The following is an 18,513-nucleotide window of genomic DNA, read 5'->3' as shown; positions in this document are numbered from 1 at the left end:
AGACTCTTTTACTCCACAATTATTGCTGTCACACTCTAAAAACTAAACACACTGCAGATTCATACAGGAATCATTAATATAGTACCTCCCCAGCTAAAATAAATCCACATTGAATTGGGATTTAAATGAGACCTAGTCTCAGAGTAAGTGCTATGGCACGTGAGGATCCTTTCTTCAAAGAAGTCCAGCACCAGAAGACTTAGCTGCAGGACTTACCGGACGGACGAGGTCGGCTCAGTGACCTGCCTCTGCACACGAGCGATGTGCACGTGGTTGTGCTCCTTGGCCTTATTCTGAGCCTCCAGCTGGATGTCCGGTGACGTGTGGCTGATCTTCATGGCCGACTCAGGCAGCAGCATGGGCCCAGAGGAGTCTTTGGTGAAGTCGGCGCTGTACTCGCGCTCCAGGAGCTCCTCTTCGGTCAGGACGGGCTGCTGCTCGCCCTGCTCCTCCTTCAGACTGGATGGCAGGCAGCGGTCTCGCCATGGCACCCAGAACAGCTTCCAGGACACGAAAAGTGAGACGCCAAACAGAGCCAGACCACAGGATGTGACCATCAGTGACAGGAGGCTCACTGACACATCTGACCACACACACAGAGGGAGGAAAAAGCAGGTTATTTACTGTTAAAGAGCAGAACCAATAAAATTACAGAAAAATAGCAGCTAACTATTAATTCTAACATATGAAGGTGCACATGAAGGACATTAGCAGCATTATCTGCAATTCCTTATCAAACTCATCCAGTACATATTTGCATAGCACAGCTAATGTTACTGTAGCTACATTCATATAGCTGACGTTACTAATGTTAGTGCTAGCATAGCTAATGTTACTGTAGCTACATTCATATAGCTAACATTACTAATGTTAGTGCCAGCAAAGCTAATGTTACTGTAGCTACATTCTTATAATGTTACTAATGTTAGTGCCAGCATAGCTAATGTTACTGTAGCTACATTCATATAGCTAATGTTACCAATGCTGGTGTTAGCATAGCTAATGTTAGCTACTTTCACACAGCTAATGTTACTAATGGTAGTGCTAGCATATGCTACAGCCAAAGTTACTGTTGTACTGTAATTTGATGGAAAGTAAGTAATGCAGGCTTCATTAAAACCATTTAACTGTTTGATGTGATAAGCAGGGCTAACAAACAGCCTGTCATTGTCAGCTTTGCAGCTAGCTCTGTTTTAGCTTAACAAAATAAACACCAGTGACTGAAGGAATGAGCTGCATTTTCATCTGAAATGCATGGCTGGTCAATACTTATCCATTATTAGAGCTGTTTGTGTGCTAATGCTCATCTTAAGACTAAAAACATTTTCTCTGCTTTTTGGCCTCCCAGTCTCATGAAAACGATAATTTAGGTCCGCTGAGTTTCTAGAAGATGCTCACCAGGGTGAACATTTTTAAGAACTTTTTCTGTGTTTTTAAATTTTTCCATGTTTTTATGTTTTTCTCTGTTCTCATGTTTTTGAAAATGCTGACATCACATGCATAGTGAAGTAATACTTTAGAACACTGTGGGTCTGATGTGGCTGATGACCAGACTGTTTCTGTGTGTTCAGTAACATCAGATTTGCTGACATGATGCTACTGACCACATAAAATAATACATTCATCTTTGCTTTATCATTGGAGCAGAAATCATTTGAGTAGCAATGCAGTTTTACCTCCAAAATAACACTTGGGCTGCAATGTAAGATTTGTTTATGCACTGTTCCCTTATTATTTCTGCACCTTTCATGCTGAGTAAAATAGCATTTTTTTCAAATATGTTTTAGAAGATGGGGTCGGTGTGTTATCTTTAAAAAAGCATTTTTGTGTTTTTAATTTATAGAAAAAATACTGTGTATGGACTTCAAATTTTTAGTTATTGACAAAATACAAGATTTATGCTTTCTTTTCATGACTAATCGATTCATCAAAACCATAATAAAGCGATTAAACGGTCATGAAAATCAGCCCTACTCCATGTAACACCATACACACTGAAGAATATGACTCGTGATTTTTGTAAGGAAAAAAAAGGTTCCTTCACCTCAGAAATGCCAATTTAATTCCTGAATTAAAACAAGTGATTTTTTTTTCTACAGAACTTAGATCGCATCATCTGCCACTGAAGAAGGATTTTCCCACAGCAATAAATTTCAGATACATTTACATGTACAACTGATATCTTACTGTAGCTGATACTTATGGTAACTAACAAGTTCGTGCTGTAGCCCATACACAAAGTGCAATGAGCTTAAAATTTAGGTTTTAAGGAAGGGTCATTGATTCATTGTACAGAGCTGTAACATAGAGTGTGTTTACATGCACCCAATAACCTGATCATCTAATTATTCCAAGTGTCATGTAAACAGCACACTCTGATTTCTTGGATTGGAGTAGGGTCTAGAAATCTGATTAAGGAATCCGATAAAGAGAGCTGGATTTTAGCTTAGTAATCAGATTTCTCAGTGCATGTAGACTCTTACTCTGATTTCTTTTGGATTTCTCATTCTGCACATGTGCAAAAACAGGCCGTGGTACCAGAAATAAGCGAGCAGTGTTGTCATTAGACACATCAAAACACAAGGAGTGACACTGAAACCAAATACATACTTGACAAAATGAAGGATTTAAATGATGATGTATGTTCATATTTTCAGGTAAAGTGGTGCAGTGTTTTTTAAAAAAAGCCACGGCATGAAGTTTGAGTTTTACGTTATATTTATGTCGCGTCTTCTTCTGTGAGTTTATTGACTGGTTTCAAATCTGATTACTGTCTGACTCATGTAGACCCAGAGTTTCCTCATTATCTGATTACCCAAGTGCATGTAAACGTTTTGTTCAGGTTACTGACAAAATCAGATTTTCTGCAGTTACCGGATTATTAAGTGCATGTAAACTCGCTCATAGTTTAATCAAATGTGAAAATTATTGTGAAAATTTACATTATTTCATTCAAATATTTTACTATATTCTGCAAGTGGTCTTATATGGAGCCACTTACCAATGATAGATAAAGATATTCATTATATATTGTTAGCATTTTTGACTAAGGGCTCAACTTTGTTTCAGACTTATCACCATCCATACAGCCACATCCACAGACCAAAGGATAAAAACATCATTTAAACAGACTGAACTGCCTCAAATAACCTGATTTCTTCATAATGCTGAGTATTACATCAAGAGTCTTATAGGAGAAATGGAGTCAGTGCACTCCAGCCCAGACGGACGGTTCTGTGTCCAGACAGACGGTTTTAGCCTTTGTTCCTATCCGAACGTCTCATGGCAGCAATAGTCAGTGAGGTAGAACCCCATGTATTCTTTAACAGGCTGCATGAGGAGAACGTCTCGTTACGAGGATGAAGCTCATTCTGAGAAAGTGCAGCACCGAGCAGACGCGCCGGAATGAGCAGCAGCTAATGGAGTTATGTGTGAAATCTCTCTCTCTCTCTCTCTCTCTCTCTCTCTCTCTCTCTCTCTTCTCTCTCTCTCTCTCTCTCTCTCTCTCTTCTCTCTCTCTCTCTGTCTCTCTCTCTCTCTCTCTCCTCTCTCTCTGTTGCTCTCTCTTTCTCTCCTCTCTCTCTGTTGCTTTCTCTTTCTCCCTCTCTGTCGCTTTCTCTTTCTTTCTCTCTCTGTCTTTCTCTCTCTCCCCTTCTCTCTCTTTCTTTCTCACGTGTCTCTCTCCCTTCTTTCTTTCTTTCTTTCTTTGTTTCTTTCTTTCTTTCTTTGCATATCTCTCTCCTCTCTTTCTTTTTCACTGCTGCCCTTTCTCTCTCTCTCTCTCTCTCTCCCTTTCTCACTGTCTCTCATTGTCTGTGTATCTCTAATTCCATCACCTCTCTTTTTCTCTCTCTGCTTCTTTCTGTTTCTTTCACCACTTCTATTTTTCCCTCTGTATCTCTCTATCTCCTCTGTTTTTTCTCTCTCTCTTTCACTCTCAAATCCTCACTCTGTTTCACCACTTCCATCTCCTCTTTCTCTCTTTCATTCTTTCCCTCTCTCTCTCTCTTTTTCTTTCTCACTATGTTTTTGTGTATCTCTCTCTTCTTTCTTTCTTTCTTTCTTTCTTTCTTTCTTTCTTTCTTTATGTGTACCTGTCTCACCCCATCTCTTTCACTCTTTGCGATCTTTCTTTCCTTCTTTCTTTCTTTCTTTCTTTCTTTCTTTCTTTCTTTCTTTATTTCTTTCAACACTTTTCCCTCTGTATCTCTCCATCTCTTCTGTTTATATTTTCTCTCTCTTTTACTCTCAAAACCTCACTCTCTTTCACCTCTCTCTCTCTCTCTGCTTCATTCATGCCGTCTGGCTGTTCTCAGGAGATGTTCTTCCTCTCTCTGAATTAGGCCACACAGACAGAGAGAGGCTTTTAGTGTGGACTGAATGAATCCCAGTCAGACTGCTACCCGCTCGCCCGCGCTTTTATTTCTCTCCCTTCTGCTCCTCTTTTACAGGCCAGCGGAAGACAGGCGGTCTATTTCCTCTGTGTTCCACTTAGCTCTGGAGATCAGGATGAAGAAGAGGCAGATCAAAATATTTCTCCAAACAATGTGATGACAAGATACATTCTTCAGTAAACGCTTTAGAGTACAGAGTCAGATATAGAGTCCAGTTAGAGAGAGAGAGAGAGAGAGAGAGAGAGAGAGAGAAGTTGGAATTAGTAAAATAGGTGGACGTGGACAATTATGAACATCAGTGGTGTCAGTGCCACTGCTAGGCAGAGAGTGATCCAACACTCAAAAATATCCAGCCAAGAGCGGCTCTGTAGTCAGAAACTGACCACTGATGAATGCTTAGAGGACAGCTAAAACAAACTGTGAATCAACAGATGGGCTACAGTCCATTTACTGGCTGGCATGTGCAAAAACTCCAGCAACACCACTGTGCCTGATACACACCACCACACATACACACTACCATATCAGTGTCACTGCTATGCTGAGAATGGACTTCCACCCAAAAATATCTAGACAACAGTGGTTCTATGGTCAGAAACTGTAATGATGAATGGGGTAGAGAAAGGCTGAAGAATTACACGTACACTCACAGACCTTTTTGTATGGAACATCTTTACACCTGCTCAGTCCTGCAATTATCCAGTCAGCCAATCATGTGGCAGCAGCACAATGCAATAATACAGACAAGGGTCAGGACATTCAGTTAAAGCCCCCGTGAACCCAAACCCATGTTTTCTTTCTAAGTAGGTTAATCTTGCTCTTGTGGGTACACAATATTCCAACAGCATTTTAGGGCTAATGTAAATAATAATAATAATAATAGGCTAGAATATAGTCCTTTTGTTTAGAATAAAATTGTACTACTATTGTACTACTATTTTGAGAAAAAAGTCATAATATTTCATGAAAAAAGTCATAATATTTCTATAATCGGAATGTATTCAATCGATTGTCAAAAATCTTTGCCTGCAAACACAGCCATTGAGGTCGGTGTACTTCAATGACCTTCCCAGGCACCAGGCCTTAATCTCATCCCTTTGGGATGTGGTACAAGGAGACATTCACAGCTGACAAATCTACAGCAACTACATGATGCAACTGTGTTAACATGGACCATAGAGTGGCCAGAGGAAGTATAAAGGAGGAGTATCAACAAAGTGGACGGGAAGGGTGTAATGGCTTTTAGTAGCTGAATGTTATATCGCTGTTGTCATCTAAAAGTGTGATGTCTGTTGTTGTAGAACCATTCACCAGCCTGTAAAATACATCGATTGAAATGGGTTCCAAAAAACATCCAACTGCAAAACGTGTAGCCGTCCTTAATTCAACCGCTATTCTGAGGTCAATCACAGCAACAATCACACACACTGAGATCCATTTGCTATTCATTCAGCTGTTATTAGCAGAAAATTAGCTACACCCCTGGATATGATCTGAGACCATTTCCCCAAAGCATTGTAGAGTTTCAGGTATTTTGTTGATCTAGGATCAGCTCCACCTGCATTACATTCACCACATCAGGCTTCTTTTGACAGTTTATACCCCTGACCAATGCGCTGCCTTTATAACAAGGTGCAATCAGCCTCATTAGACTCTGTATCACAGCCTCTGATGGAATAACTGGGAATGAATTGAATTCTGCAAGCATCACTAATTGCACGCTACAGAAAAGCAGTGACATGTTTAATTGCCTTAACGTAATTTGCATAACAAATGTATTGTTTCTAATCAATGGACATTTAATGACTGTGACCCTTCAAAATACTCATCAAAGAGCAAGAATGAAGCACTTCATGCTCAGACAAGGTGAAAAGGTAAAGTGCGTGATCTGAGAGATCTGATCTGACGTTGTTTCATGTTTTGATAAGTGCTATAGCATTTCAGAACTTCAAAGACAGTTGCATCTGTTTCATTTATATTTCCTTTAATTCCCAAACTTTATGCATCTATTCCTAGTGCCTCATCTGTTGGAGCATAATATTATAATTCCTTTGTGTTCACTGGGCTCATATTAGATTTGAATGACCTGTGACGCGCAGAGGAGCACTTTATGATTAAGTTGACCCTCCTGGATCCTGCATGGCGTATTTGCCTTGAAGCTTCTTCATATATTTTGTTTAATTGCTCCTCAATTTTAGCTTATTTAGACAAGTACAGAAATGCTATTAAATGAGTTGATTCCAACTTTCAATCCACACCACATGTGTGTTTGTAGGCAGAAGAGGAGATATTTTGTTATGATTTGGATTTGATAGTTTTGTAGAGTTTTGTTGTCTGTTTGATCTTTACATTTTTGCCATTTTTTTGCTTTTTTTAATATAAACAGACTCACACTTGTCAATAGAAAATGTAAATCAAATGTAAGTGTAATTCATTTCTTAACTAACCATGTAATTGATTGTATAATTGTACAAGTATGTTTGACTACCATAACAAAGTAACAGTAATAAGATAAATAACGGTTAAAGAGACAATTGCTCCTAGCTTGGGAACAACTGACACCTAGACTAACCAATAGGATTCAGGTTACTGACCAAAGGGAATATTACTACTGTATAGGAATGTTACTAACCAGTAGGAGCGTTACTGTCCATAGTAATGTTACTATTTAATGGGAATGTTACTACACAATAAAACTTTTGTGTAGTAATGGCACTAGCCACTAGGAATGTTTCTGTCCAATAGGGATGTTACTACTCTATAGGAATGTTACTAACCAATAGGAATGTCACAAGCTTATGGGACTGTTATAAGGCAATAGAAATGTTACTACCCAATAGAAATGTAACTAGCCAATAGGAATGTTATAGGAATGTTATTAGTCAATGGGAATATTACTTCTTAATGGAAATGTCACTGTTCCATAGAAATGATAATAGCCTGTAGAAATGTTACTAGCCTACGTGAATGTGACTAGCTTTTGGAAATGTTACTAGCCAATGGAAATGAGGCTAACCAATGGGAATGTTACTACTCTATTTAAACTGTACGAACCAATGTTACTAGCCTGTAGCCTGTTTCTAGTTTATGGGAATGTTACTACTCAATAGAAATGCTACTATTGAATGTTACTAGTGAACAGGAATGTTACTGGTCAATGACGATGTTACGAGTGAACAAGACAAAGTAATGAGACAAAGAATGGTTAAATTCCATTTGCTCCCAGCTTGGGGACAACCGACACCTAGACTAACCAATAGGAGTGTTACTGTTAATGGTCATGTTACTATTTTATAGGAATGTTACTGCACAGTAAAATTTTGTGTAGTAATGTTACTAGCCAATAGGAATGTTTCTGTCCAATGGGAATGTTACTACTCTATAGGAATGTTACCAACCAACAGGAACGTTACAAGCTTATGGGAATGTAACTACCCAGAAGAAATGTAACTAGCCAATAGGAATGTTATGGGAATGTTATCAATCAATGAAAATATTACTTCTTGATGGAAAATTACTGTTCTATATAAATAATACTAGCCTATAGAAATGTTACTAGCCAAAAGGAATGTTAATAGCCCATAGGAATGTGACTAGCTTTTGGAATTGTTACTAGCCTGTAGAAATGTTTCTAGTTTATGGAAATGTTACTACCTAACTTAAATTTGACTAATCAATAGAAATGATACTATTCAATTTTGCTAGTGAACAAAATTGTTACTTGTGAGCAAGAATGGTACTCTTCAATGGCAATGTTACTAGTAAACAGGAATACTATGAGTCTGTGGGATTGTTACTAGCGAACAGGAATGCTATCAATGGAATCAATGGAATTCTTACTAGTGAACAGCAACCTGTTACAAGTGAAACAGGAACGCAATGAGTAAATGGGATTATTACAAGTGAACAGGAATGTTAACAGTGAACAAGAATGTTACTCTTCAATGAGAATGTTACTAGTGAACGGGAATGCTACTAGCTCATTGGAATGCGACTAGGGAGATCATGGGATACGTCAAGACTTGTATTCAGACTATATACAACTCAAGTATGCTTTGATGTGAGTACACTATAGTCCTTCCAAAGGCAAGAATTAAACACGCAGTCATAAATGTGTGCTTTAACCAGTGCTGTGTTTGTCAGATACCTGCCCAGTATAATTAGTTTTCCATGCACATAGAATTCATGCTGAGGGCCATCAAAGTTGATTAAAAAGTTCTGCTACTGCAGTGCACCAAAGAGAATGGTGTGAAGTACATCATGTTAGCTCATTATTTCAGTGTGATCTCATGTACATCAGAATTCAGTCCTGAGAGTTTCTAGCATGTGGACAATTGAGGCGATTTGGCATATTACAACCTCAGCATGCCACAGGGCAGCAAAACCGATCTTAACCCAAAGATCAATAAGAAGGAGGAGGAAATAAATAAATAAAAGCCAAACTGTGCAGTCACTACGCATCCAAAATGAAAAGGAAAGGAAAACATAGCACTTACGCCCTGCATGCAATGAGCTGAGGACCATGCACAATTGGAAATATCGGTAGTAAACATATATAAAAGCCAAATACATTTGAGGGAGGTGCTGATTCCATTAGATCATACAAGAGACACAGGGTTGAATTGTCATTGGCTGCCTAGAATTTCTTTCAAAGTGAAGGCAAGGGTGTAAAATCAACCCCTTAAACTACCCTCCCATTCCTCACTCCTAACATAAAGGGGAATTCTATTGATTTTTCCAAAATGTCTACATAATTGAATCATTAAGGTGTAAATAAATTCAAGTAATTTCATGTAAAATGGTCCATTGTAGAGAAACATATCAAGTCCACATTTATTTTACAGTGGTGTTGTTAGGAACCAGATGTCTGATGAGTTTAATACCTCTAAATAACATGAACTGCTAAGAAAACATACTTGGAACACCATTTCAACCACCAAGCGATACCTTAGCAACCACCAGGCACACCATAGCAACCACTCGGCAGCACTCTAGTAATGACCTGGGATTCCATAGCAACCTCCTAGCAACATCATAGCAACTACCTTCAATACCAAAGCAACCATTTAGCAACACCCTAACAACCACCTGGAATAACGTATGAACGTATGAACACTCTGGCAACCACCTAAGATACCATAGCAACACCCTAGAGACTACTTGGAACAACATATTTGTTACCTAGCAACTGCATAGCAACCAACAAGGACAGTGTTCAATGTTTAAATCTAAACAATGAAAACAACCCATTCACTTTAAATAAGTCATAAAAAACACTACTTTCAACTAATTATTACAGTACAAACTCAATTAACTGCGTAAAATCCCAGTCTTATTACATACTAAGGCTTATTATTCAGAAACTACAGGGACTTCAATGCAAACTGGTTGAGCTATTCTTAGGTTACTGGAGTGTGTAATAACACTTCAGGCCCCCTGGTGGGCCCTGGCCATTTAAGGGGTTATCAGGAAAAATCAACTGCTGTTTACAACTGTTTCAAGCAATATTAGCTCGTTTTATCAAGCCATGTTGAAATTCGTCCACACACTTTCACTCTGGAATTTTCCTCAGGTGATAATTCCTAATGACGCTTGACACGGAAAGGTGTCCGAACCTCTGAACATGCTGCATTTACAATGTGATTTTTTTTTTTTCAAATTTTCTTTGAGAAAATCAAATATGCAGTAACTGTGCATTAACAACTGCAAAAAAGGTTATTTTTAAAAAATAATGTGCAGCAGAGGTTGTATTTACTTCTAGTCACCTCAACAATCAACAACATATGTAATTTGGCCTGGGGTGCCCAAACTTTAGCATGCAGCTGTATACTATAGCAGATTATGCATAGGATCACTCGCACTGAGTGGGATTTGTCTGAAATCTCTCAGGGAGCATCTTAGGATCTTGTTATACTGGGAGAAAAGCATGGAAGCTGCATGAAAGGTGGCTTTGTTGAAGGTTTCTGAGTGATTAACATGCCTTTTGGATTTGACTTCAAAGAGGTTTCTGTTTCTCTGTCTTTATCTTCCACTCACTCCCACCGCTCTAATGAAAAGAGCACAGACACAACACTGTTCTGTGAAGGAAAAAAAGCTTCCAAATAGCTGTGGCTGACTGCAGCTGTGTATTTCCCCCAAAGCTTTGAAGCGCTTTCTACATCGCACCATTTTGAATTCAGACGTTTGAATCTAAACACCACTTTGTGTCTAAAACGCACGCCTCCTCCCCCACATGCAACATTTTCACAAGAACCTCCACCGAGATTGTGATTAGGATAGAGTTACAAGTCTGCAGTGTAGTGAAGGGGACAGGCTGCAGAACCCCCCCCCCAAGAGTCTACAGGAGTAAAAAGGGATGAACATTCATTTCTGTGGAGGAGAACAAGTCGTCTGCCAAAGGATCAATGATGTTAGAGCTTTGCAGAACACAGAGATGCATTTACAAGCTGTGCTTCTTTTGAAGGGCCCATATCACAGAAAACTGAACGTTCCTCACGTTTTTAAGAAAAGTTTGGAGTAGTATGCAAACATTGTTTAGATTACATACTGAACATACTGTTCACACCCCAGGCTATACATAGAGGAATGCAAAAAAAAACAAAAAAAAAAACAGCTAATTTTGAATTCATAATTTTTATGACATCACAAAAACAAAGCATTTACATATATCTGGCTATTTAGCCTACTTCCATTTAGCCTCGCCCATTCACACTGATGTTATAAAGAGTGTTTAAGCTTGGATTGCTTTTTGAATGAGGTGCAACACTGGGCAGCCAATCAGAACAGAGCTCATTTACATATATCAGACTTAAAAGCACAGTTATAAAAACAGCCTGTTTACATTCTAAGGTGTAAAGAGAGGTTGGAAAATGGTTATGTACAAATGAATTATGACTGGTTTTCGTACATAAAATCATACAAATGGCAGAAGTGGATCTCAGAGAAAACAATAAATAACAAGAAAAATGTAGAATATAGGATCTTTAAAGACTGACATCATGAAATCTTCCTCACTTTTTTTAAACAAAAGATTTCAATGTAGTATGAAAGCATTTTTAAAGCTTTAAAAACTACTATTAACTTCCATATCCATACAGTTCATACATAGAAACTAAGCTTTAAAAAGCTAATTTTGACCTAATTGTTGCCAGGATGTCACAAAAATGCATGTACATGCTGTATATCTGCCTATTCAGCCTACAGCAGTTTAGCTCCACCCATTCAAAGTATTTTAGCCTAGACTGCTTCTTGAATGAGTCAGAGCCTGTTTACAATCTAATAGCTAAAGAAACAATGCAAAAATGAATTATGTGTGTTTTTTGGCACATCAAACCACACAAACATAAATAGACCACAGCAGAAAAAAATGTAGGATGCGGCCCTTTAAGAAGGCATGTGCGCATGGGGATTAGCATGTACATGCGCCCACATGCTTGCACAAACACATGAAGTTATGACATACGGTGCGTCAACTGCATTACATTCACACGGTTCAGCTCTCTGCTCACAGCAGCTGATGATTTCACCACCTCTGTCAACCGCTGATCTAAATTTGAAGGTGTGGCGTGAGGCCTTAAGTGTTATGGAAGAAGCACAGGGAGCTCAGGACTGAAGTGAATCTTTGACTGAAGGATGGAGAGACGTTTTCTATCACAGAGAAGATCAAGCCATTAAACTCTCCTCATGTCAAACCACAGAACCGACTCTTTGTCAGTGAGGCAGAGGCCATTAACCTCCTTGGATTAAAGCGATAGTTCTGATAGAAATCAAATTTGCAAAAATGCTTCTTTTTTGTGAGTGGCTGTTCGTTTAGTGCTAACAAACTACTAGAATCCCATAGGGATGCTAGCAGAACATAGCATTATTGAAGAGGTGGGTTTTTCCTCATGTTATGACTGAGTTATGACTTTTATGGCCCAAACTGAAGGCCTAGCTCTAACAGTCACTGTTCACCACTAATATGGGGTAACATTGTAATTGATCGCTGCTACATGACATTACTAAAGCCATGCCATAAACATGTCATAGAAGATGTCATATGCTGTCTTATAAAACAGATAGCTCCAGTCCTAAAATCTGATTGGCTGAGCCGCATTTGAAGCCGTTGTAAAATTCATGATATACGCTCACCTATGACCTCCTCACATCAACTGAACTGTATATTACTGCATCATGGCACAAAAAACCCTCATGCTGTTAATGGAAAAATCTCTGACTCTCATGCTGCTCGCATGGACCACTGAGTATATTAATGAAGTAAGAACCCTTTTTTGTTTAAACTGAGGGGCTGACAACTTATGTTCTTAACTAGAACAAGGCTGGTCAGCTAGCTAATAGGCCTGAAGATAGCTAACAACCTAAGCAACTCCATTATTAATATCACAGGCTTGAATTAAAGTACTTACAGTATGATTAACTGTAAAACAGCAGGATAAAAGTCTAAAAAAGTCACTTGAATGGATTACACACTTCAAATGTTCAAATGTCCATATTCCCTGAATAGTGTGCTAGCTACGAAAGTTTAGAAATTCTAGCCTCTACAGCCCAATAGTGCATCATTGATCGAGTGTGGATGTCCTGAATGACTGTTACTTAGATGTATTTTGCACTGTTGGGCTGCAGGATCCAGTATTTAAATTCCAATGTAGTGCACTGTGTAGGGCGCACAGAGCCATTTGAGATTCAGCCCCAGCGTCAGAAGAGGGGCACCGCTGGATTGGTGCTAAATACGACTCGCGGTGGTAATTTGGTGACCAAAAAATACTTATAAAGTGAAGGTTTTTACATTAAACGGTGCTGTGTCATCACATGTGCATTGTTATATGACAAAAAGTTTTAAAAATTCATGAAATGACAGCAATATACAACAAAGGGCGACTGAACGTTCTCCTCATTAAGAGCTCCATGGCTGCTTGGCAGTGATACCGGAAAGGAACTATATTTGTTGTTGGAATACTTGTTTATGTCATTTATTATTAATAATAACTTTTTCTGAACAATTGTGCATTTTATCATATTTTATGTTGGCCGCTGTTTTATAAAAGCAATAAGCCAATTGAGGCTGTGCATTACTGCGATTTCATCACCTTTCCTGTGATAAAATCACAGTAATGCACGGCCTCACAAGGCTTATTGCTTTAATAACTAACATTAATGTTATGTAGTAAAGCTCAAGCAAAGTGTTAACATATGGCATTCGTCTCCTCAATGGCCAAAATCTTCAGTTACATGAATGCTTGCTTGTGTGTTTGTGCACGGTCTTGTGTCACTGGCCTATAAATATTACAACATCATGTTATTAACCTCTCACAGTGCCGTGCTCCCTTGGGCTCTATTATAGTGCGCCGTTTGTGCTATAAAGGAGCTTCTGCAGGAGCCGTGGCGATCCCCTTTGGGCTGGACGTATATTTACTGGATTTCTTGCGTCCCGTGCAGGGCCAGCCTCAGCTGCTCGCTTTCATTAGATCCTTGTGTAACTTCTCTTGGGGGAAAAGAAATTCTGAGCACGGTTCAATAACTCTTCAACGGCAGAGCTATCGTATGTCAAATATACAGTGGTCTCTAAGGACCAACCAGCGTTTGAAGACAGTCTATAGGCTACTGGGTTGTTGGTGGGGGGCTGATATGACAGCTGCTTTGGACTTTTGTGTGTTCCTAAGAGAAACGGAGGTTGAAAGCTTTGGGCTGAGGGTAAGCGGCCCAAGGGAGAATGGGTTATTGTGGACACCCCTGGCAATGGCAGTAACAATATCATAGGAATAATGGAGAGGTCAGATATGACGTGCACACCAGCCACATTTCACTCTATAGCACATTCTCTTCCTGCTCAAATATAGCAGAACACGTCCAGGTGAAATATATGGTCAAGGCTGGGGGACACTTGGGAGGCCCTGCAGGTGACTTGACTTAATTAAATGAAGTCTAATGAATTCTCAGAACCAAATTGAATAAAGGCTAATGAATTCTGCCTGTAACAGTTTGAGCATTACTTCTTTACATTTACAAAAAAAGAAAAACTGCCTAACAGTCATGTTTAGCATTAGTGCACTGGTCAGTCAACTTGCGGTCATAGAAAAAGCAACTGGCTTTATGTGATTGTAATGCTATTTGACATGGACACATCCTGCCCTTTGTCCAAAGTAAAAAATGGTGACCTTTTAATGGCACGAATCCGTAGTGCTGAACTGTCCTGTGAAAGATCACCTGCTACATGTTAGTTAGCACATCCATCAGATTATGGATTAATGTCATTTCTGCTCAACCAGGCTTCGTGAAAAAAGTATAGACATCATAAAAAGCAAATTTGCTCACACTCTCAATAAAGCAGCCATTTATAACAACTTCATACAGTGGTAATAAAGCCCTCATTGACCTTGTGCATACAGTACTGTGCAAAGATCACAGAACCTTCATTTATTTAATCTCCAGTCAGAACAGTCATTAAGTACACAATATTCATTTTTCAGTATAAGGATTTGCACAAAAGCTCCAGCAACTAAATATAATATCACATTTTCTTTATTTAGTGTGTTCACCTTTCTGTTCTTTTCAGGAGACTCACTTTCAGTTTCTCAGAGAAATCTGCATGCGAAATTATTCCACACCTCCAAAGTTCAGTTTAAGTTGGTTTAGGTTTTTCTGCTTTTCACGATCCAAATAATCCCAAACACATTCAGTGGTGTTGAGGTCTGGACTCTGGGGTGGTCAGTCCATTGTTCAGCTTCTTTGTTTGATGTGTCCATCTCCTTTTCTCAGTGAGGTTCTTCTTGATCAGCTACACATCCTTTCAGACCCATAGCGCTGAGTCGTCTTCTCACAGTGGAAGGATGGACAGAAACACCTGTGGATGTTTTCAGATCTGAAGCAGCTTGATTTTCTCCTCTCTCTCAAAGATGAAAGCTTCAAGTGCTGTTTATCTGATGGGGGCAGTTTTGGTGTCTACCAGGTCTTCCAGGTTAGGATTGGGAGTCTCATTTTCTCTGTATATCTCTGTATATCTAATCTCCTAATTATCTTCTGAAAAATGAATAACATACTTAATAGCTGTTTTGACTGGAAATTAAAGAAATGAAGGCTGGTCTCTGAGTTTTGCACAATACTGCATGTCATGTGTCATAAATATATTGACCATGTATGTGCATAAAATTATATTTCATAGTTGGTGCATGATGCATGTGGTGTTGGTATAATATTTGGGGCAGACAGCTCTAAATGGGTCATTTTCACTGGTCAGATTGGGAGATAATTAGTGATAGATGCTATTATTAGTTCTGGAAATAGTGGCCAGGTCTCACTGCCCAGTCAAATTCAGACTACTCCTAAATGCTCTCAGAGTAATAGTGATGTTTGAGATCTAAGATACAGTAATAATAATAATAATAATAATAATAATAATAATAATAATAATGAAGATGAAGAAGAATATGACCATATGATGACAAATTAACAACCACCCTTTGCTGCCATAGCATTGTTTCTGATTGAAAGAAAGCAGAAATAGAGAGAATATAAATATATAAATAAGACCAGAAAGTGAGTTTAATGCTTTCAGCACTGATGTGAAAGCACTTATTGTCAGTAAAAGGGTGGGGCTCTCATTCCAGTCAACAAAGTCCATCTCCATTCACAGCTTTCACAGAGTTGCCTTTTAAAATGGCTTTGCAAAGCAATGAGATCCATTTATGAGCAGTGCATGGGTGTAAAGTCACAGAAGAATGAGACAGGAGCCGAGAGCAGAAGCTAATGCAACATTGAAAAGTTTCTTCTTATGTCAGTTTTCCTGTTAGCTTTGAGGCTCAGTTTAGTTTGGAAGCACTAGAGGCATTCAAGTGTGATTGGTACTGATGCAGCCTGTTACTGCTTTTTAGCAGCTTATAAACTGTGACAGTGAAAACAGTCACGTGTTGAATTGCTTGATTCTGGTGTACATTGTTTAAGCATGAAGGAAACACATCAACACAAATTTGCTCAGTTTATTTACTTTTTCCAGCAGTTTTGTCAATGTAATATCAACACCAAGCAGAAATCATTAGATCACATTAAGCAAAAAGGTTGTTTTGAACCATTTTTGGTGCTTTATAGAAACATTTTTAAAAGAACCAATGTGCAAGTGGTTTTCCATCATAGAGAAGAAACATTTGACCATGAAAAGAACCATTTATGAACTGAAATCGATGACTGTTTACAGAACAATCACCTTTACTAAGGAACCCCTGAGGAACCATTTAGAGTATAATAATACATATTCAAACTGATAAACCAGCCTGCATCACTTTTTTTAGTGAAAGAATCAAAGATTGAATAAAAAACATCAGTGAAAAAGTTGAGAAAAGAAGAAGAAGAAGAAGAAGAAGAAGAAGATGATGATGATGGTGATGAAGAGGAAGAAAAAGAGGTAAAAGAAGGAGCTGATGAAGAAGAAAAAGAGGAGGAAGAAGAAGAAGAAGAAGAGGAAGGGGGAGAAGAAGAAGATGATGAAGATGAAGAGAAAAAAGGAGGACGAGGAGACGACAAAAGAGAAGAAGAAGACAAAGAAGAAGAAGAAAGTAAGAAGAAGAAAAAGCAGAAAGGAAGAGGAAGAAGATGAATAAGAAAAAGAAGAAGGAGAAGGTGATGATGATGGATGAAGATAAATAAGAAGAAGAAGAAGAAGGAAAAGAAGAAGAAGAGGAGGAAGAAGAAGAAGAAGAAGAAGAAGAAGAGGAGGAGGAGGAGGAGAAAGAGGAGGAGGAGAAAGGGGAGGATGAAGAAGAAGAAGAAAAAGAAGAGGAAGAGGAGGATGAAGAAGAAGAAGAGGAAAAGGAGGAGGAAGAGGAAGAGGAGGAAGAAGAAGAAGAAGAAGAAGAAGAGGAAGAGGAGGAGGAAGAGGAGGATGAAGAAGAAGGCTGGTGCTTACCCGAGTCTGAGAACCTCGGTCTGCCCAGGTCTCGGAAATAGTAGACAAAATCCATGCAGTTGTCATTCTGCACTTCTCCAGTGGAGCACAGCTCGGTCAGCAGTTCCAGCGCCTTTCGACAAATCTCATCCTCTCTTTCTCCAGGCATTTCCTAACAGCATCCTCCTGCATGGACAGGCGATCCCTCTGCCCGGCCGCTCGCTCAGAGAGACAGCGCTGCTGGAAAAGCGCACTTCATACTTGCGCGTATTTCTCTTTTCTTTTTTTCTCTAAGTTATTCTTATCAATATTTACAGATCCGATATCCGCCTGCAAAGCGCGTCACTTCACACCACAGAGCGGTTTAATTCGAGCCCATAGACGTAAGTAACTCTGCGAACAGCATCCACTGCGTCCTGCGAAAGAAGTGCCACTGCTTGGACTCGCCCAGGCGCGCGCGCGCTGCAGCCCCCAGTGGCGCTGTCCACGGAGCGCTGGTGCTGAATCGGTGCCGATGGCTCATGAATGAACCCTCTCGCTCAGCTTCTCCACGCTCGAGCCCCGGACTCCTCACTTTTCTGCACGCCCCAAAAGGACGAGCCCCTCCCTCTCAGCCTTCCTTCCTGTGAATTATCCAGTAATAACACAATAATACTGGAGTGTTTCATTGGTCACGACGAAGAAACGTGATTTCTTAAAGGACCCCAAACGAGACCAGCATCTGACACACTCTAAAAAGTGTTAAACAGCAACACACTAACTTGTATTACCCAGTTTGACACTTTTTGTGTCACACTGTTTTCTGATTTAACACATTCAGTCCAAAAGCAACTAAAAATGTGTGACGCATAACTGGGTATAAAATATTTTGACACATTTTGTGTTAAAAGTAACACAAAATGTATTGTCACCATCTGAACACACTGATGTGTCAAGTTAGAGACAGAATGTGTTGTTTTTTAACACATATGTTTTAAAAGTGCGCCTTCCATGTGGCGTATTTTAGATCTCGCTCATTGCAGCTTCAACAAGGTGTTTATCCCTTAAGAAGTGTTTAACCCCTTAAAATCCCAGGCTTGTTACATACTAAGACTTATTCAGTAACTACAGGAACTTCAGTGCTAACTGGCTGAGCTGTTCTTAGGTTATAAAAGTGTGTAATAAAACTTTTGGCCCTGACCATTTAAGAGGTTAAACTTAAGGCACTCAGAATGAAGCTTTACATGTTCTTAAGCAGTGGCTAAC

At 39.2% G+C, this 18,513-nt stretch overlaps 1 protein-coding gene across 1 annotated transcript in view; it reads right to left on the bottom strand.

The window, feature by feature from the left end:
* Positions 1 to 17,527, bottom strand: part of syt9b (synaptotagmin IXb) — a 60,831-nt gene extending 43,304 nt beyond the window's left edge. The window contains 2 exon segments of the mRNA XM_036568119.1: positions 217 to 583; positions 17,290 to 17,527. Of these exon segments, the coding sequence (XP_036424012.1) occupies positions 217 to 583; positions 17,290 to 17,437 (515 nt within the window). The 5' untranslated portion in view covers positions 17,438 to 17,527.
* Positions 17,528 to 18,513: the final 986 nt, after the last annotated feature.

This window comes from Colossoma macropomum, unplaced genomic scaffold (genome assembly GCF_904425465.1).
Source record: "Colossoma macropomum unplaced genomic scaffold, Colossoma_macropomum, whole genome shotgun sequence".
Classification (NCBI taxonomy): domain Eukaryota; kingdom Metazoa; phylum Chordata; class Actinopteri; order Characiformes; family Serrasalmidae; genus Colossoma; species Colossoma macropomum.
The sequence above is the reverse complement of the archived record's forward strand: the minus strand, read 5'-3'. Positions and strand labels throughout refer to the sequence as shown.